This window comes from Sylvia atricapilla, chromosome 11, assembly GCF_009819655.1.
Source record: "Sylvia atricapilla isolate bSylAtr1 chromosome 11, bSylAtr1.pri, whole genome shotgun sequence".
NCBI classification, from domain to species: Eukaryota; Metazoa; Chordata; class Aves; order Passeriformes; family Sylviidae; genus Sylvia; species Sylvia atricapilla.
In genome coordinates this window covers 15,780,275-15,800,456 of record NC_089150.1, presented here as the reverse complement: position 1 = coordinate 15,800,456, position 20,182 = coordinate 15,780,275, and the positions used below count along the sequence as shown (strand labels likewise).

The 20,182-nt window shown below is 43.9% G+C and overlaps 2 protein-coding genes across 3 annotated transcripts in view; both read left to right on the top strand.

Moving 5' to 3' along the window:
- SFMBT1 (Scm like with four mbt domains 1) overlaps positions 1 to 6,045 on the top strand; it is a 72,345-nt gene extending 66,300 nt beyond the window's left edge. For both annotated transcript variants that reach the window (XM_066326832.1, XM_066326831.1), the window contains exon 21: positions 622 to 6,045. In XM_066326832.1, the coding sequence (XP_066182929.1) occupies positions 622 to 762 (141 nt within the window). In that variant the 3' untranslated portion in view covers positions 763 to 6,045. The remainder of the gene's footprint in view (positions 1 to 621) is intronic.
- A 2,640-nt stretch (positions 6,046 to 8,685) lies between these two features.
- LOC136366045 (musculoskeletal embryonic nuclear protein 1) overlaps positions 8,686 to 20,182 on the top strand; it is a 40,514-nt gene continuing 29,017 nt past the window's right edge. Inside the window, exon 1 of the mRNA XM_066326852.1 lies at positions 8,686 to 8,869. Within this exon, the coding sequence (XP_066182949.1) occupies positions 8,701 to 8,869 (169 nt within the window). The 5' untranslated portion in view covers positions 8,686 to 8,700. The remainder of the gene's footprint in view (positions 8,870 to 20,182) is intronic.

Here is a 20,182-nt window from a genome sequence, read left to right as displayed (position 1 = left end):
TTTAATAGGGTTCTGAGGAAACAAGTATTTGTGCAACCTGCAGCAGTTTGAGAGAGGAGAGTTCAGGGAATGACCAGAATTTTTCAGGTTTCTCACTACTGGGGGATGTATATTTTGGTCTGCAGAGCATCTGAATCCTAAAACTACAAATAATAGCTACAACAAAGCACCTTACAAGAGTCAACATTTTATTTACATCTTGGTTAAAATTTGCTATAAAACCAGTGTCTATTAAAACTGTACTATTAGAACTAATGGTTAGAGTGGTTTGTGGTGGTGAATGTTCCAGATATACTTCACCTTGTGGAACCTCTATTTCTACGGGAAGATGCAGTGGTTTGTTAAAATTACTTTCTGCATGAATTTCCCTTGGTTTCTTTTGTTTGGTTGTATCTTTTACAATAGAATCTCCTGAGAGTCTGTGCCTCAGTGGATTTGAGCTGACATTTTAAGAAAGAAGTTAATTTGTTGTGTGTGTGAGAGATTTCTAAGCTGCCTGGGGGAGCGTGAAAGAAACATCTAATTCACAAGCGGTCACAAATCTGAAATTACAGCAAGTCAAAGCTGAAGGAGCAGGGAGAATAACAACAAAGTCACTATGGAATTTTTGTCTTCTGATAGGAAATAGATGGCCAGGCACTGCTGCTGCTGACCCTGCCCACTGTTCAGGAGTGCATGGACTTGAAGCTTGGACCAGCTATTAAACTCTGCCATCACATTGAGAGAGTCAAACTTGCCTTCTACCAGCAGTTTGCAAACTGAGGAGCAGCCAAGTTGAAGTGGATCTTTGAAGCACAACTACAAAAACATGCTCCTTTCTGTCTAGCAAGTAAAGCCAAATGAACTTAAACTGAGGCCCTGGTGACCTAAAAGTGTGCGTCAGCCTCAATTTTTTCTATTTCAACAGAAGGAAGACAACATCTGGAGCAAAATGCCAATGCAAACACAGGGGCTACTCTACCAGCTGCCAGCTCGGGAACACAATAGTCTCTTGCTCTATGGTTCCCTTTTTTTTAATGTATTTTTTAATGCTTACAGAGAAGTCTCCTCTTGTGGGAAATGACATTTCAAAGTTCTCTTGCCGCGGAACTTTAGAAGAGGAAACGGATCCTGTTTACGTTCGCATGTAGGCTGCCAGAAATAACCTTTCTGTTCCTGGTGTTTCACAGAATCCCCTTCCCTCCCTGTGGATGAACACTTGCTTTACCACAGCACTGACTTTGGAATGTGTTCTTTGCACATTCGTCTGTTAATGTTCCGATTTTTAATGAATTTGTTCATTGTTAGGACAACAATGTGGCCACAGGGTTCTGAATGTACAGTATAGCAAGGGTGTGGTTCCTTTTGAAGTTTTTTGTTTGTTTTGGTTTGTTTCACTGTTGTTGGTTTTGCTTTTGTTTTTTACTACCTCTGTAGCCTGAACAGTAGAAGCGATGAACAAGAAAGGGAGGGAGCTGCTCTTTCTGGACACATGGTCCGTGGCTGCACAGCAGTCTCGCTTCTGTGGGCATGTCCAGAGTGCAAACCAATGTCAGCACACAGAGCTTCTGTTCCAAAGCTTTAGCTGAAACTTCTCTAGGCATAACCTGGATGGTTCCTTTTTTCAGATGCCAGAAAACTTAATTATTTTGCACTTCTCTTACAGGCAGGCTGTAGGACATAAGGAAGGAAAGAGAAAGTGCCTCTGCATTTTCTGTATTTAGGTTGTCAGGTTTGGTTTTTTTTTTCTTTATTGTATGAAGTTACTTCCTTTTTCTTCTAGTAAACAGTTGGGCCATGTACATAGAGCCTGTCAGCAGACTTTTGCTTTGCTACCTGAACATCTGTTTAGAGAATACACTAAGGAAACTGCAATCAATAGAGGACTGCAACATAGCTCTGCCAGTGTTTGCATTTTGGAAACTCTTATGAGCTTGACTTTGTATTTTTAACTATCTACAGATGCTTGATCAGACTTGATGAAAATTTGGTGGGTTGGCAAGGGATTTGTGTGCTTTTATTACAGAAAAGGAAAAGGACCAGTGGGACATCTTAGTTCCATCAGTAGACTCACAGTAGGATGAACTGCTGCTGATTTTAATTTTCCAGGGTACTAAAACCCAATCAGCCACTTGCTGTAGGCCAGTGCTTTACACTTTGAGTAACCAGGCTTACATTACTTTCCCTTAAAGGTGTGGGGAAACTCACATCAGAGTTCTACAACTCACATCAAGATCTACATCAAATAAGAGTTGAGTTTCAGCTGACTTTCTTGCATTCATTCACTCTGCCTGTTCTTGGAGTGTTTGGAGGAGCACAAGCAGGAGCTGGATGTGTGCAGCTCTGCTCCTTTGTCCTATTCAAATCCATCTCTGCAGGAAGCCCCTGGCCTACGAATGCATTTGAGTTAGGAAGGTGCTTTCTGCAGGGATTGGTTCAGGAAAGATGCAGTTCTGATGAACAGGGGTTCTTCTGCTCAATGATTCAAGTGTCCCTTAGGCCCAGTGTGATTGATTGGCCATTCCAAAGCTGTGAGCTGCACAATTCAGCAAGGATGTGGTCTGTAGGCTGAGAGCTGAGTTGGCACAGCCTGTGACTGTACCTGCCACGTTGGTGTTGAGGGGGAGTTCCTCCAGTGAAAACTGCTGGCACTAAGCAGAGCTCAGTAACTGGGGGTTGTTGCTTTTGCCCCTTAGAATAACTGCGTAGTCAAGGCAGAACTATTCACACAAGTATTAAAATCAGATTTTTTTTTCATTCCAGAATCAAAATGTAAATGTCAGACTATTTATTAGCTGAATATTCCTGAGGGAGGGGGGCAGTGTGTAGCTAGAAAAAATTTTATCCCATATTGTAAGCAGTGTGAAGACACAATTAAATTGAAATCAAAGTGTCCCTTATTCCTTCTTACATCAGATAATGGTGTAAATGGATGTTTTGGCTCTTCATATTGTGCTTAGATCATTTGCCTGTACTCAAGTCCCTTAGGACAAACGCATTGATAAGCCATTAGGCTTGAAAAAATTTCTAAAGAAACACTGCTGCTGTCAGCATCTTGAGAAATTTGACCAGTAGGAATTTCTGGGCTGGAAGAGGATGCTTTTGGGTCAGTGCAGTAGAATTCCCAGAGTTCTGTTGTCCTGATGCCTGGCAGGATTCACCTGCAAAGCCAAGAGATGTTGCTTCCACCTTTCCCTATAGACAGATAGATGTCCTTCTAACTAGTTGTCAGGAGATAACAGAGCTGAATGGGTAATTTAGTGGACCTGTTAATATGGTACCTGGGGTTTTAAATACTTTAAATGTCATACTTCCTTTTCTCAATAAATAAAGCAGTCAGCAGTTTCAACTGTTAGTGGGATACTTACTGGTCACCTTTGTCATGTTTTGTAGGCTGGATTTTTCTGCCTTGTTTTGGGAGGCACTGACAGTCTGGTCCCAGTGGGATCTATTTTTGTTGAGATTTTCAAAAGGGATGTTTTCATTATTTGTGAAATGTTTTTTATGCTGCACACGGGTACTGTACACTCTGTTTCCTGGAAAAAATGCACTCTGTTTTATTGCTGGATTTAAAAGGAATAATTGGGGCTTTATCTTGATGGATGGTATTTCTACTTGACTCTGTTTCAAGTTTCTCTTTCTCTGTGTGGCAGATGATACAACTGCACTTGTTCATCTTACTCCAGTATGACTTGAAATGAGCTCATGTGCTGCTTTAGTCGCTCTGTTTCTTCAAAACTGGATTTTGTGTAGCTGGATCTTGGATTTGGGTGAGACTTCAGTAATTTAGGGTTCAGGGGTTTGTGCTGTTCTCTAGCACATAATTCACCATACAGTACAAAAAAGCTGGAGTCCAGGAGAAAGGCACTGATGGACTACAGATGTCTTCAGTACAAGAAAATGAACTCTCCACTGAACCTCGTGTACTGTTAATGTGGAGTTAACAGGAGTTTGCCCTTGGCTTGACCCACTGAGGGTTTGTGTTCTTGCTTGTCATATTTTCATATGCATTGTGCCGTCTTGGGTTTGCACATCATAGCTTTAGAAACCTGGTGGTACCACTTTGTGCTAAGCTTAGCTTTGTTAGGCAGGAAGATTTTGTTGGGTCACTGTTGTGTGCTTTCTGCACCAACTCAAGGATTCTGTAACAGAAGTATTTGACCTCCAAAAATCCAATGGAGGTTTAATGTGGTAGAATTATCCCTAAAGCACAAGCAGCTTGCAGTCCATCCTAAACTGAAATCAGTCCTTCCAGGAAAGGAGAGGTACAGCACTGATCTTGGTGAATGAAGACTACTTTTTTCCTAGCTCTAAACATTTCTGAAAATTCCTCTTTGAGGAATGAAATAAGAGACAGATTAATTTCTGTATTGTATAGAACTCCAGGAGTGTTTGCACTCTCTCCTGGGATTAATGGAAACAGTACATACAAAAGAGTTCGGGAGTGGTTTTAAAGATTACATTCTCTGTCACAACTTTTCGCAGTATTTTGTTGTTGTTTTAGGATTTGCTAGTATTTGTTCTTTATTCCAGTGATGCTTTAAAGGAGGGAAGGAGTATTTAGCTGCTAGGTTCACAGAAGTGTAAATATATTTACAGTCGATTGGACTGAGCACTCCATTCTTCTGTTTGAAGTACAAAGCCTTGGTACTTCATCAGCAGAAAGCCCAGTGGCTTGTGAGATTTTTGAATGTAATGGAACAGGCTTCAAAACTATCAAGCTCGAATTGGAGACTGGATACCTTTGGACCAAATCTGTTGTTACTAGATGAAGCAGCCTTACCAGAAAGCCAAAAATATGATCCTGTACAAAGCTACTCCTTAACCAGTCCTGTCACAAAGTGTCAGCCTGGTTACTGCCTACTGTGAGCTCAGATTATCTAAAAGTAACTAAGCACAAAGACATAGGCTAGGTCAGGAGACTTCAGATGTAGAATGAAGGCTCCCCTCCCAAGGGATTGTGTGCTGACCCCTTGTTTCAGAGTGCTGCCACCCTTCCCCAACCATGCATGTAGCCTTGTTTTCAAAGGCAGCCTTTTGGGCGAAGGATTGCAATGGGACTTGGGAACACCAGAGACAACAAGCCTCTTTTATTATTGTAAAACCAAAATATGAATCTGTATGGAACGCAACAAAAATGAGTTAAGGTTAGTGATACTTTGTCTCCATGGTCATTTGTAGCTTCCTCAGCGTGGCATCTGTCCTGAAATGCACCAGACATGCAAGTGGACTTTTGATGAGAAGACAAAGTTGTTCTGTTCAGGTGCCCAGCCAGCAGCGTTTGGCTCAGCTTTAAACCATGGAAGGGAGCAGGTCTTGCACTGATGAAGTTCCAAGGCAGTGGGTCTGAGTGATTGGTACAAACCATGGGCCCCTGGCCTGGCACAGACCATGGGGCAGACCATGGGGCTCAGTAACAGCTCATGGCGTGGGGGTCAACACTGAGCTCTGGGCACAAAGGAATTCTGACCCACTCTGAAAGTTGAGCACCAGTTTCCAAGAAACCTCATGGCAAAACAAAACAAAAAAAAATCTGGAGGTGTCATGTTTCTCCTCTCCTTTTTTTTTTTTTTTTTTTTTTAATATCTGTTTAAAATAAATTTAAAATAATCTCTATAGACAATCAGAGGTCTTCTAGGAGTCTCTGCCCAAAAGGGTGCCAGCTCCACACCTGTGGGCCTCTTTCTTGTACTAACTCATTGGAACTGATGCACTTTTCCTGTATTTTGCCTTTTTTAATTAGCTGCTTGTTCTTAAACAAAGATTTAAATGCATATTATGTTGTGTCCCTTCTGTTTGTTTTATCTTTCTTTAACTTTTAAAAGAAAAAAAATATATGCAGTGAGACTGAAGTACTACATGGAAGAGAAACATGCACAAGAAAATATGCCTATTAAGTCCCACCATTGTTTGAGCAGGTGTAACAATTTAATCAGAGGATTTTTTAAAAAAAATATTTTGGATGGATATTTTACTTGTTTTGTCTGTAAATAGTGTACAAAAGTTTGTGTTATATGACAGTTTTAAGTGGTTGTAAGAAAATTAAAAAAGATACTTAAACTGTTACTGATGGCTTTGGTATTAATATCATCATAAATACTGCTGCTGACCATGACCAATTTTCCATCTTTGAAAACTGTGGAAAGCTGTCTGGCATGTTTCATTACTTGCATGAAAGGTAAATGCAAGCCACATAAATACCACTTGGAGAGGCTTCGTGTTAAAGAGTTTGATTGGGTTTATCCAGTTCCCTCAAATGCAGGAGACCTCTTTATCAAAGCCTTCTTCAAGGTAACAGGTTTTGTTTCACAGGGTGCTGAATCCAATTAATATATAGGAGCCAAGGACGGGGCCTACAAATTGGAGTAACTTTTTTTTATTGCCTTATTTGAACCTTGGAAGCTGCTTGATACAATCCACTGCAAACCTTGCAGGTGCTGCAGGTGCTCCTGGATGGTTTTGTAAAGGGTAGAGCTACCCAAGCAAGCTGAAATTTTAAAACAGGCTGGCTTTGCTTCCTCTGAATAACATGAGAGTCCACAGGATGTTTCAGAAACAACTTTGCCTTGCAAAGTTATTGTTTCCTTACTTGGCATTCCAACAGACTGTACTCGGCACTTGTTTCTTGGCTGCACTTCAGTTACCTTGAGCTGATTTTACACTGGGTGCAGAAAATGCATAGGAGTGGGATGAAACTGATTTGCTTAATACTGTCTTTAGACCTCTATAAATATGTAGGATTTAACATAAATCTTCTACTTGCCTTCACACAGCACTGTGTGCTTGAGAGAAATCTGAAGGCTTGTGAATAGTACATAGCAGGAGGCAGTGATTTGTCTGCCATAGGTTTCAGAAGGGCTTATAGGAGTCATGAGGAGATGAAACCCTTGGAGAGAGGTATTTTGGGGGAATGATCTGGTTTAAAGCATGGAATATGGAGTAACATGAAGCATAAGCCCTTTGAGTTATGTTTCCAGATTGATGTCTGAAACATAGGGTTTGTGTATAAATAGCATTAGGTAAGTCTTTAACCAGTATTGGGGTCCAGATCGGGTAAGTGTGTGGGATGTCTAATGATCAGCAGCAGCTGCAAAAGCTAAAAACCCCACCCTGGGCCATAAGCAAATAGGTCAAGTCCAGGTTGCAAAAGCAGTACTTGGTGGCTGTTAGCACTGTGTGCAAGGGAGAGAAAAAGCCAAATGTGCTTCAGTCCACGTCTTTTTTTGTTAGGTAACTATTTGCTTTCCTGAGCTCTTACTTTTGGCAGCTCAAACAGAAGTGTGTTGACCAGGGGCCAGAGGCACTGGACAGACCATTTTGGCTGTGTGCTCTCTAGGTCAGAGAGCTGAGAGCATTTCTTTTTCTAGCTGCAGCTTCCAGACATTTATGATGCAGCCTAAAAATTAGAAAAATCACTGTCGTGTGCCAATACTGTTTGGCATCACCTTCCAGGAAGGATAGTCATGTAGGTAAATTTGCAATAGAGACACAACAAATGTTATTTAAAGAACTACTGATTCATGTGCTTGGCTTTGGTTTCTGATATATTTAAACATGTGCTTTCTGGGTCATATTTGTAGGTGAATTCGTATTTAGATAGGGGTTTAAAATTATTTAAAGAAATTAAATAAATTGTGTAAGAAAGCAATACAATGCAGCAGGACCTGGGTTGATTCCACACTGAAAATAAGAACCTAAACTTGCTGCGGTTCTGGCTGGAGAGGATGAAGAGGGGTACAGCACAATGGCACCAGTCACAGGCTCACTCACCAACAGGTCCGGTTTCACAGTTTTCCAGATAAAAGTGCTGAAATGTTTTGTTTAATCCATTGGGTGGGAGGTTGTCCTTTATAAAAGACGAAACATTTTTGCTCAAGAGACCAGGTCATACTTTCCTCTTTCTATAGTGATAGCAGCCTTGCCCTGGCCCTGTGCGGTCTGGGCTAAGAAAAGCCTCGGGGGCTGTGCTTCTGACCCGGGGCTTCCTCGGGGCTGCGGTGCGCTTTAGAAATGAGGGTGGACGCTCAGCCGGGCGCTGTGCGGATGCCGGAGCCAGTGCTCGAATGCTGGAGCCGGGCGCCGTTTGGCAGCTGCCCGCAGCACCGGGCCCTCCTCAGCCGGCTCCGCCCGAGCGCGGCGGGCAGCCCGGGGCCGTGCCGGGGGCCGGCCCTGCCGGTGTCACGGGCGGAGCGCTGAGGGCGGTGACACTGCGGGGCCGGGAGCGGGGCCGGCAGTGGGGCGGGCCGGCAGCGGGGCCGGCAGCGGGGCGGGCCGGCAGCGGGGCCGGGAGCGGGGCCGGCAGCGGGGCGGGCCGGGAGCGGGGCCGGCAGCGGGGCGGGCCGGGAGCGGGGCCGGCAGCGGGGCGGGCCGGGAGCGGGGCCGGCAGCGGGGCGGGCCGGCGCTGGGGCGGGCCGGCAGTGGGGCGGGCCGGGAGCGGGGCCGGGAGCGGGGCCGGCGCTGGGGCGGGCCGGGAGCGGGGCCGGCAGCGGGGCGGGCCGGCAGCGGGGCCGGCAGCGGGGCGGGCCGGGAGCGGGGCCGGCAGCGGGGCGGGCCGGCGCTGGGGCGGGCCGGCAGCGGGGCGGGCCGGGAGCGGGGCCGGCGCTGGGGCGGGCCGGGAGCGGGGCGGGCCGGGAGCGGGGCCGGCGCTGGGGCGGGCCGGGAGCGGGCGGCGGGGCTGGCACGGCCGCCATGCGCCGCTGAGGGCGCCGGCCGGGCCTCGCCATGGGGGCGCCGCCGCCCAACGGCAGCCTCGGCCTCACCGCCGGCACCCCGCGGCCCGCCGGCGCGCCGGGGCCCGGGGACCGCGGCTGCGAGAATGGCGCCCTCATGGACAGATTCGGGATCTTCCTGCAGGGGCTCCTGGGCGTCGTGGCCTTCAGCACCCTCATGCGTGAGTGGCGGGGCCGCGGCCTCCGGCCTGGCGGGAGCGGGCGGGGCGGCCCGAGGACGGGTCGGGCTCGGTAGCGGGGCCGCGGCCGCGCTGCCCGGGGCTGTCCCGGGGAGGGCCGGGCTGTCCGGGCTCCCGGCCGCGGAGGGCTCGAAGGGCCGCGGCGGCCTCAGGGGCGCAGCCGCCGGCGCCGCTTTGTGGTGCGGGGAGAGCCGGAGCGAGGAGGCCTCAGAGGCGGTGGCTCAAGTCCTTTCGCTTTCTTAAACTTGCCTTCCTAATGCTCGTACCCGTGCTGATGGAATTTATTGGGTGGGTGTGTGTTTGCTTGGAATACTGCTGGCAGGAGGAGGCGGTGTGTGCGGAGCCGCTCGGGTTTGGGATGTACAGAAGTCACGGGTTTGGCTGATCAGTTTTACTGCAGGTGCGCCTTGTCATGTCACCAGCAGCAAAGTCACGCTTGTGTCAACCCTGCCTCGCTTCCCTGGAGGGCCGTTCCTGGGAACTGGAGCAGCCCGGGAGCTGTGTGGCCGCTGCCAGAGCTCAGCTGATGAGCAGCAGCTCCTTACGCTGCTTTTTGAGTGGTGGAAAGGCAAGGACGGTCTGTGGTGGCTCCAGCCCTGTGGGGAGGGAGTCACAACAACGTGAGACAGTTCTGCTGGATTGGTCTCTGTCGTGTGGTCTAGTTTGTGACCTCTGGGTTGAGAAGTGGAAAAGAAACCCAGTGCCATTACTCAGCTGATTGTGACCTTGCTGGTAGCAAAAAGTGGGAGAGGGAAAAGAGAATATCAGGGACGTGTTTTATAGTTCAGTCTAAAGGCCAAGATCCTGTTTACATTAGAATTGCACTGATGCCTTTTCATGCTGTTGTCACACTATTATGGTTAACTCAGACATTTGCTAACACGTTATATTTGCATGCCTTAGTGTCTCAGTCACTATTAACAATGACATTGCTATTGTAAAAGCTATGTGTGTAGTTATCATCCTGTGTGTGAAGGGCAACAATAATCACTGGTGTAACATTTGGTCAGTGACAGCAGCCTCATAATTAGAAGTTTTAGCAGTTTCCAAACAGAAGTACCTCTGTGTAAGAAGGTGATGGGTACAGAGTGTTTGTTTTAGATATAAGGGATACAAATAGGTAATTCTTATGGATTTGGCTTCAAAATATGAAGAACTACAGATGTTAGTTGTCAGGGTGGTATCTTCTTTTCCTGGAACTAGTATCTTTATGCATATTACAGTAACACTGGACTAAGTGAGGACAAGAAAAAATTAATATGAAAAGTGAGGACTAGAAAAATGAACTCCTTGTTGTTGGCTGCACTTTCTGACTTGGGTTAGGTGCTGTTAAACCATGAACTGGGAGAAGACTGTTGGTGCAGTTGTGGCAGAAGGGAGTGGAAGGAGGGCAGCCAGTCCTTCCAATGTACTGGTGAGAAAAGAGCTCTGTGTCCAAAGCAGACTAGAGCAAAAACATACCGACTTAGCACTCTTAAAAGTGCGTATATTCAAAAACAGAGGATAGATTTGTTTGTCCGAGCTTTGCCAGCTGCATTCTCTTCCACAGTGTTTTATGCCTCTCCGTGAGCAGGAGGAGAAGCTGGTCACACCACTTGAGCCTGTTACACTGGTACAAATGCAGCTTTTTGTGTTAGGGGCTGTTTAGTGCAGTAATTCTGTTTGTCTGATAGCTTCGTCTGAATGTTTCTATCCACTGGCATCATAAAGTCACCCCAGGACAACTTTTTATGTCGTACGCAAAACACCTGGTGTGTTGTTCCATACCCTTTAAAGTTTCCACAACAAATGGAACTTTTTGTGACAGATAAGACGTGAGAGAAAAGCAGGGACGTGTGGCTGAGGACAGAGGGGGAGAGCATGACCTCAGCAGACACCTGGGCACCTCCACAGCTGCTCCAGTCCCCGGCTGGCCCAGGAGGGGTGACACAGTTGCTGGAGCTGCATCACAGAGCTGGTTGCATTTAAGCTGGAGTAGCTCTGCTCCTGTGAATGGCACAGGAGAGGTGCTGGCATGGAGGGGGAAACAAGTGGCTGTAGGCAGGGCCTGCTTGGGATTTGTGACTGCAGTCAGCAGTAATTCTCCGTGTGCAGCTGTATCATTTCTCCAGCTCTTGTCTTACCCATGACTTTCTGGGATTTAAATTTAATAAGGAGGAAGTAACTTGTCTTTTTTTTTTTTTTTTTAAAGGAAACACTAGGAGATGTTCTAATACTTTAGTTGTGATTAATGGTACTGAAGCCTCTGTAGTAAAAGAAATTAAGGTAATGGCACCAGAGATACATTGCACAATTGCTCTTTATGCATAGAAACTGTCTTTCTTTGAAAAATATTTGATTTGACATACAAAAAATAGGAAATTTTGGTAAGTGGCTAAATCAAAGGCTGAACCAGAAATGCCCTTTTCTAGATAAATTTTACCATGCTTGCATTTAGTGGAAAAAAAGAGAATATTTTTAAACATAAGCAGTAAGAGAAGAAGGACCTTTTGTGTACCTCACTGCTGGATGTTCATCTACAAAGACCTGAAGGACTGTTCTGAAAGCAAAATTAATTAAGATTGATGCTCCAGTGTGCCACCTTTTTGTTCATGCCCCTGTTGAGTTGCTGTAAAGCTGTGCTGCCAGCTGACCTGCCAATGACATCATTCAAACTTCATATTTGAAGGGCTGAAATTGTGTTAGGTATCAGGTTTTTAGTTTGTGGAAGTTTTGGTGGCTCTCTGCCGGGGGAGTGTGGGAACTGTCCTGCTGCGTGTGTCTTCTGATACTGGTAGGAAAGGCTTTCACCCCAGGCACATTATCAGCCTACCTCGTGTGTTCCCTCACTGCTGAATGGGCACAACCCAGAAGTGACAGGAACGGTGAATTTCGCACTTTGAGCTGATAAAATGTTCATTTGAAATTAATTCCTAGGTTTCCTTTTCTTTGTAGCTCTTGACTCCCTGTTCTGACACAGGGAATGAGGATCAGTTCCACTCACCCCACCTTACCATTTAAATGAAAGACTCCCTTCTAGGTTTTTCCAGGTTCAGATAGAACCTGTTACAACTCCCTGACCTTTTTCTTTTGGGATGTGCTTTAGCTAGAGATCATCTATCCTGAGTTTATATAGGAGCTTCTCTATCTCCATTTAGAAAAGTAGAAGTTTGTATGTAGTTTTTATTGTTGTAAGTTAAGGTCTCACAAATCCACTCCTTAGTCTCTCTGATTCCAAATTGTACCCTGCTGTTCTTGAAGTGAAGCATGTGCCAGGAGGTCCTTTTCTGATGTCTGAACCAGAGCTGAATTTACTTAATACTATCAGAGCCCACCTGTGTTGTGTTTAATTACTGTGAATTAATTTTGATGCTCAGCTGTCAAGCTGAAGATGTGGGAAACAGCTTCCCTCAGATGCTACAGAAGTTCCAGGACAGGAAAAGGTGAACTGAAGTTGGGTGGGACAACTTCTGTTGGGTCTCTCCTGAGCACAGACGCTCGCTCCCTGTCCAAGGGAATAATTGATGAAAAAACACCTTATTTTGGCAAGGCTGCTTGGACTGCAGCCCTCTTAGACTCTGGTCACTAACTGTCACACCTGTTACCCTGATGGTTTTAAGTGTATGGCTTGGTTTTTTTTCTTGTCCCTCCTGCCTTACATATGGATTTGTTTTTCACCCTGGTTTATTTAAGCCAAGCCACTTCATAACAGGAAGTCTTAACGAGTTTCCTGTGATGGAAGAAATGCATGTTTATGCTACAGGTCACTAAGCCAAAGATAGTATTTTTTCAAAGTTTGCTGCTGTCATATTTGTATCTTATTTCATAGGATTTTGATTTAAAATGATGGCTTTGTTCCTTAGGTGTTTGAGGTTCCTTGGTGCAATATTTGTGTTTATTTCCTGATGCCACAAAGCAGGTTTTAAATACTTTAGTGTAATACCGTGTGTTCTGTCTGTAATTGCAAGCACCTTCTGAACATTCTTTGGTTGGGCTTTCATTGATAGTGAATGATAAGAGAGAGGTGTTGGCAGGGTATTCTCACACCTGTATGATGTTAGGTGGAGATTTAAATAGCTCCATTTTTATTACTCAAACCTGGGAAAGGCATGGGGATAAAGCCACTGCCCATCCCCTTACCCTGTCTGGCAAACTGTTTAAAGTAATTTATTTACTAAACTTGTTTGTCTGAAGATTGGAACCTTACCAGTGTGGCAGTATTTGTTTTGGGCTACTTGGGAATGGCTGAGAAATCAGATGTTAATTGTATTGATGAATTATTGAAACAGAGGAGTCGGTTCTCTGCAGGTAGAAGGTTCGTGTCTGTCTGTGAGGAAAATGTAAATCTCCTGTAAAGGAGACCAGAGTGTGGGAGTCTGTTCCCTTTTTATGGCCTTGTTACTGTTTGTGTCTGTACTCAGGCTGGGAAAGGTTTACAAAAGTGGAATGATTTGGCACAGGTGCAGTGAATAATTGAGTTGGTGGGTTGAGATTCACAGATGAAACAAAAAGAAACCATTCTAATAAAAGATACTATATATATTTTAAGGTGCTCTCTTTGCTTACAGTACCTTAAAGGAAATACCTTAAAAACTACATCCTTAATGCCAGTTAACTTTACAGCAAGGTTTTCCCTCTTAAAAAGCTGTCCAAGGGGAAGGAATGCTTTTTCACATAATAAGCTATCTTAGTAGGTAATTTAGTAGAATTCGAAGTGCCTTAGTAAAAATGTGCTTTTCAGAGGAATTATTTCATATTTACATGAAGGTAAGGGAGTAATTTTGTGAGAATAATGTTCTGGGGAGAAGGAATTAAAGGTAATTCCAGTTGCCTTTAACAAAAGAGCATAAAATAAGCTATTGGATACAAAAGGTCTAAACCATATGATTTAGTTGTTTTCTATAGCAATTTTCTTTCTGCTTGAGCAGGCTTAGAAAATATGAAAATTTGGTAGCCTGTAACATCAGCAGTGGAATACAGACCTCAGAGTAACAGCAACTAGTTTATTCTGCATGGCATTTCCTGAGATGCTGGGCAGTGGCCTGCTAGCTGTATTAATAAAAGCATTTCTTCAAAAGATTTTATATTATTCTGACTTGCTAATGCTGCATCCTTGAATGTACTTGCTCTGAGTGATGCAGTTTATGTTCACATTAATTCCTGAGGCCCCCTCAGCGGGGTCCTTTGTGTGTCTGGCATTAAAACTTGTCTCGTACGAAAGTGTCAAATCACAAATGGGAGCTTCCCTAGTTAGGAAAGTATGAACAGCCTCGTACTCGCACACCGCAGACACGATGCGGAACGCGCTTTATTCATTTTCCCAGCACTCTCACAAGTGCGAGCTCCTAGTGACGGAGGGAGGAGGTAAATGCAGAACTGGGTTCCAGTGTGCGCTTGGGAATGAGTTTCAGGAGCACTCTGAGGTATGGCAGCAGCGGGGGTGAATCCCTCTGCAGGTGAAGGAGGATTACTGAGATGTGCCGCTGAACTGTGATAGGAGGCGAGGTTTGGGAGAGCGTTTGTAAAAAGCGGGAGGCGCCGAGAGCTCCCCGGGGAGCCGCGGGCCCCGCGGGTGGCGGGGTCGGGGCAGGACCCTGGACAGCTCCCGGGGCCGCCCTGGCCGGGTCCCGGCCTCCCCTGCCCGGGGCCGGCCCGGGGCTGAGATCCGAGCGCGGGACGCGGGGGCCGGGCCACGGGCTGGGGCGGCTGCCTCCCGTGTGCCTGCGGGCCGGGGGGACACGGCATGGGGTGATGGCAGGAGGAGTATGTTATCCTCTTCCTCCTTCGGGCCCCTTCCGTGGCAATTAGTGACCATCGGTATCGCAGTGCGCCGCAGTAGCTGTTGTGTAGGTTAAGTGTCTGCTTGTAGCTGCAGGACTTGGAAAAGCCCTGTGAGGTCACTTTGGTCACGACTAAGTAAATTGTGCCTTACAATGATCCAGTGTTTCCTTATCCCCAGATGGTGAGGTATCGCTTGCAGCCACGGAGCATTGCTGCTGCTTGTTTGTTTTAAATAAATCATCAGCCCTCCCAGTGCCTCTGTGACATCCTGAGCCGTGTTTGAGACAAATAGGAGAGATACACAACGAGCTGTAGCAGAAAAAAGAAACCCAACCCTGGCTAAATTGGCAAAGTAAATTACTTTCTTTTACCGTGCTAATATTGTATTACTCTTTAACACATGAAACATCTATGTGGAATAAATTCTGTCCATTGTTAACTCTCCAGAAAAAGGCAAATCTTGCTGATGAATTTCATGCTGTACAAAAGCATGTAATAATAGGGCTGGGAACTGCTTAGCAGATCCTTTTTAAGTGAAGGAAATAACATGCTTTTTATTAAAACTGCTTTCAAGATTCTTAGTTGCCATAGATTGTAATAGCACTTTATTGGTCCTCCTGTCCTGATCATGTCAGGTCATTAATATTTTAGTGTTACTGACTATCCTTGAAATGCCATGCCAGTAAAAGTTAAGGAAAATAAGGCACCAATTTAGACAAATAATCTGCAATCTCTAAGTCTCTTTTCATTAGGTCTGATGCCCTACTTTGTCTTGCTGGCTCAGGAAGTGTTGCATTTTCTTATTACTCAGCTGATTGCTGGATATAGTTGTAGGCCCTGTAATAAGATTGTTCTAAGTATAATTACACATGTCATTCACATTATGAAATGTTTAGGAAAAAGGATAAATTATGTTGACATTTGTAAACTATTAAAATGATAAATTATCCAGGAACTCTAAAGCTGCGTTTAATTAGGATGAACTTCTGGACTGTTAGCTAGACTGGTGTTTAACTCCAAAGTGCATCATGAATGTCTTTTTGACTGGTGTTTTATAATTAAATCTGTAAGGAGCTGATTTGTACAGACAGGGTGCAGTTCTGCATTCTGTGGTGATATTAATTTCATGGTTAATGAAGTTTGCATTCTTAAAGTGGTATTTAACAAGGTCTTACCTGTGTGGATTTTGTTGATGAAGTAAGAAATGAGGTCTGCTTTCTCATGCCTGCCTGTAGGAAATGCTTTGCATTCTCAAAGATTTCTTGATCTCAGCAAAATTTATTCCCTGTGAAACTCAGTTTGCTAAGCCTCTGGCAGACTGAGTACAAGCTCAGAGCTTGCATGGGTCTGCCTTTGCAGGTGGTGTGATGTGGGCATGAGGTTTTAGGGTTTAGTCAGGAATAGCTGAACCTATTCACATTAGTCATGGTCATGATACTGAAGACCTGTTTTTCTGCCACTTACCCTGAATCACACATTTTACATATATTTGTTGTCATAACCTCATACATGTGCTGTCATATGTAAGGAAGGTTGAGAATGAAAATGAGCTGAAGTGGATTTACAGTTCAGATTCCTCATAGCTCAGTGTTCAAGGTTCACATTCGTAGTTCCAGGTGTGAGTTAGTTTACAGACCTGCAGACCTACAGCCAGGGAAAGTCATGTCAAGGAAGTTATTAAACTTGGTTTTTTCTGGGTATTGCGATTTTTTTTTTCCCTCTAGATGTTGTACTTTTTTTTTTTTTTTTTTTTTTTTTTTTTTTTTTAATAATAATCAAACATTGGTTTGTAATTCGATATGTTTTGATATAGTTTTGGTCTTCTGTCTTTTTGTGTTCTGTCACATTTTTGGCTACCCCAGGTTCTGAGACCAAGCATTCTTCCTCTCATGGTGATTGATATATGTTGGCTTGCCTGAGAGAAGAGGAAAACTGTGCCACAGTTCCTTGTTTTATCTGGTGGTGGGACAGTGACAAGCTCAGGAGCAGCTGGTCTGGGAGCTGCAGAGTGCTCAGGATGTGAAGATTTGTGACAAGGAGTTTATTTGGGTGCTGCTTCTGTTTGAGAGGTTTCTCCATTGCTCTACTGACACAGTGGAAGGGATGAACCAATGGAAGTAACTACAGATAAGGTTCATACAGCAATCTTGGACAGACTAGCCAGTCCCCTTGAGTAAGTTCTTTACTTACAGAAACAACCTTGGCTGGCCTTTTTTTTTTTTCCTTCACTCTGATTATTTCTTTTTTTTCTGTTTCTCAAAGATACAGAATTTTTCCATGGAACAAAAATTACCTTTAAACTAGAAGCAGCTATTCACAACTACCAGAGGGTATATCGTCTGTCTCTAATAATTTTTGAAGATACTATGCTCTAAAATTTTAATTCTTTTTTAGAAAATTGCCTTTACTTCCTTCCTGGTACTGGAGAAGAGCTGCTATTCAGTATCTTCCAGCACACCTTCCTTGCCTTGAGGCAGGTGGTGTGACTAACAGCCTATGTGATTTTATATACACAGGACTTATATTGGAGGGTAATTGTAATGTGAGAAGATGAAATAGTCTGAGGAGCTTTAAAATTATGGGAGGGACGGAAATCCCACCCTCCTCCATCTAATTTTAAACCTAGAGTTGCTTATGGCACTATGTTTTCAGTGCTGCCATTGGGTTTTGGTGGTGGTAAGGAGTAAGAAGCCTTTTGCAGGTGGAAATTGTCACATGATTTCATCCTCATTTCATACATTTAATTTATGAAGTGTATACCTGGTTGTTAGATACATTATATCAAAGAAGTCTGCATAACTGACCTCTGACTCTCCTCTCGTGGTATTTGATCATGTGTAAAGAGAATTTAGGAAGGTAGGTTGTGTGTCTTTTGTTCTTTTTGGAGCAGTTGGTGTTGTATGAAATGTCTGTCTTGCAATTCAATGCTGTGATAGTTCCAGCCTAGAAAGACTGAATCTGGTAAGCAAAGCTCTTTAGAATTTAAATTGCCTCTGAACATACAGTTTACATCTACCTTTGGCCTCCTTGATTTAACATATTTGCTATTTTATCATTTTTATAAAGTTTTTACAGTTTTCCTTTTGCATCCTTTTTTTATCTGAACTTACATTTCAGATTTCCTTTCTGCTTTTAAAATTGCTACACTTTGTGCTTTGCTTAATATTTTAATGAATGGTGATTGAGTTTGGAGTTGTGCTTTGGCAGTTCTGCCCGTTCCCAAGAGCTGATTTAAAACTAGCAGCTTGAATGACTTAAAGTTCATTGATATCTGTTGTCAGACTAATAACATTCAGAAAGCTTCATGTATTATTGAGTGATCTGGTGAATGCTGTATGTGAAAATGGTGTTGTGAATCGTAAATTGCTGCTTAGTGCACATTAATATGGATTGATTCTATTTGTTTTGTACTAAATAATTCATGTTTCCCAAATGGTTCTGATTTCTAACAGAGAAAAAAAATCCACTTGAACACAGCAGACTGTATTTTTCAGTCTTCACTGGGTGCTTGCATAGCATGACAGGAATGGCACAGCTGTTTTTCTTGCAAACGCGCTTTTTCATTTGGTAGTTTAATGATACCTGGTTCAGAGTATAAAAGTGTTTGCAGGAGGGATCTCTATCAACTTTCTAAAGTCAATCTCACAGGCATTTTCACTGGAAGCTTAGATTTGCTTTGCTTTAACTATCTCATACCTGTTGAAAAAACGGAATAGCAAATGCATCTGTCTCTGAAAGTGCTGGGAAACAGATTTATTATGACTTTCAAACAGAGCACACCTTGACCCAACAGTGCTGTGTATGCTAAATGCAAAGATAACAAGTGTCTGTCTCTTAAGACTGAATTGTGGCTTTTAACTTTTTTATTTGGATAAATATTTCCTAAGCTACTTGTGCTGTTTACTTTAGAGTTCTTAAAGCAGTTACTTGCAGCCCTTTATTTTTGGTATTGCCAAGGCTTTTGGGAGCTGAGGGCTGGATGCTTCTGTTTACAGGGTGTGTTGTAGATGTATTTTATGACTTCTAAAATGCTCCTCTCTCTGGGGAGACAGCAAATAGGTTAGTAATCAAAAGTGAGAAGCTGTGTGCAATGCTCCCTCTGCTAAGTTAGTTTAGCTGTTTTAAAAGTAAGCTTTACCTTAAAAAAAAAAAAAAAAGAAAAAAAGCTCCATGACAATGGCTATTGATGTGGTGTGTCTGGGCTGCTGGCTCTGCTAAGTTGTATTTGTTTCCTTTATTGACAGCCAAGTTAATGCATCTGTCAGAGCCACACTGTCATGTGCTACCAGGATGCACAAGATCAGTCTTGCTGAAATTGTCTTAGGCTGAGTTGTATGCAGGTAATGTGATTTATTTGTGTTTCCCTCAGCCAATCCATACAAGCTGAGGATTTAGGAAGGGTTTTTTTGAGCCTAAAGTATGTACATGTTAGGAATAAAAAACTCACCAGCCTCATGTAATGCATTTGGCTGCCTTTCCTGAGGCAGCAGAATCATGTGATTTATTCCAAAGCTCAGACAGCAGTATTTCAGGTTCTTCTGATAATGATTTGTCCTCTCCTCCCCTGCACTGTGAAGGGGAGCTTTACTTTGTGATAGCCGTTCCTTGCAAATTACTATAAAGTTTTTGCTCTCACTAAACCTTTGAAGGGACAAAATTTACAGGTAGGTTTTAGCTGGCTGTGGAAGCAGGTAGGAAGGAAGTAAATGCTTTTACACAGATGACTTTCAGTCACTGTATTTCACCAGTGTTTATCCAGCAAGCACTTCTTTCCATTTGATAAATAATGTGAAATCCAGTGCTGACGCCTTGTTTTCAGTCATCTCCTGTCATCTGTGTTGTGACAAAGGAACTCAGGTCATGAGGTAGCTGGGTTTGATGGATGCTTGGCACTGGTGTGTTTAACTTTGCAGCAAAACAGAGCCCTGTGTTCTCTGCTGACAAAAGTGCCAGTCAGGCCCACAAAGGTTTTGCTGCCTTAACCATAACGTTATCATCACTGCTGCCAGTGGAACAGAGTGGAATAAGATCTGTGGTTTGCAGGTACCTCGTGGCTGTCCAGGCACTGCATCTTTAGTGTGACATGTCCCTGAATAACCAACTGGCTGGGTCATTAAACTTTATTGTGGCCAGCTTTCTGTAAAGTTTCTCCCTGGGTGACCTTCTTTAATGGACCAGTTCTTAATTACACTACAGATCCCTTAAACCAAGGGCACAGTGGAATTAAGAAAGGGGTTGGATGCTTGCCTGGCTAATACTGTTTCGTCTCTTACAGAAGTTTTAAAAATCCTTTTTGCCAGCCAGCAAAGCTGGGGGCTCATGCACTTCATAGTGTGTCAGTCTAATACTGACTAGAACAAATTTTTCCCTTGAGTGAGTTATTCCATAACTTTTTTCATCGTGAAGAAACCATAGTTCCTGGTGTGTTTCTCCAATGCAGCAGTATCACTGGAAATCAGTTCTAGTCCAGTATAATTGCTGCTTTAGTATAGTGGGTGTCTCAAGTGTGGAGAAGTCTGGGTCCTTAAGCAAAAG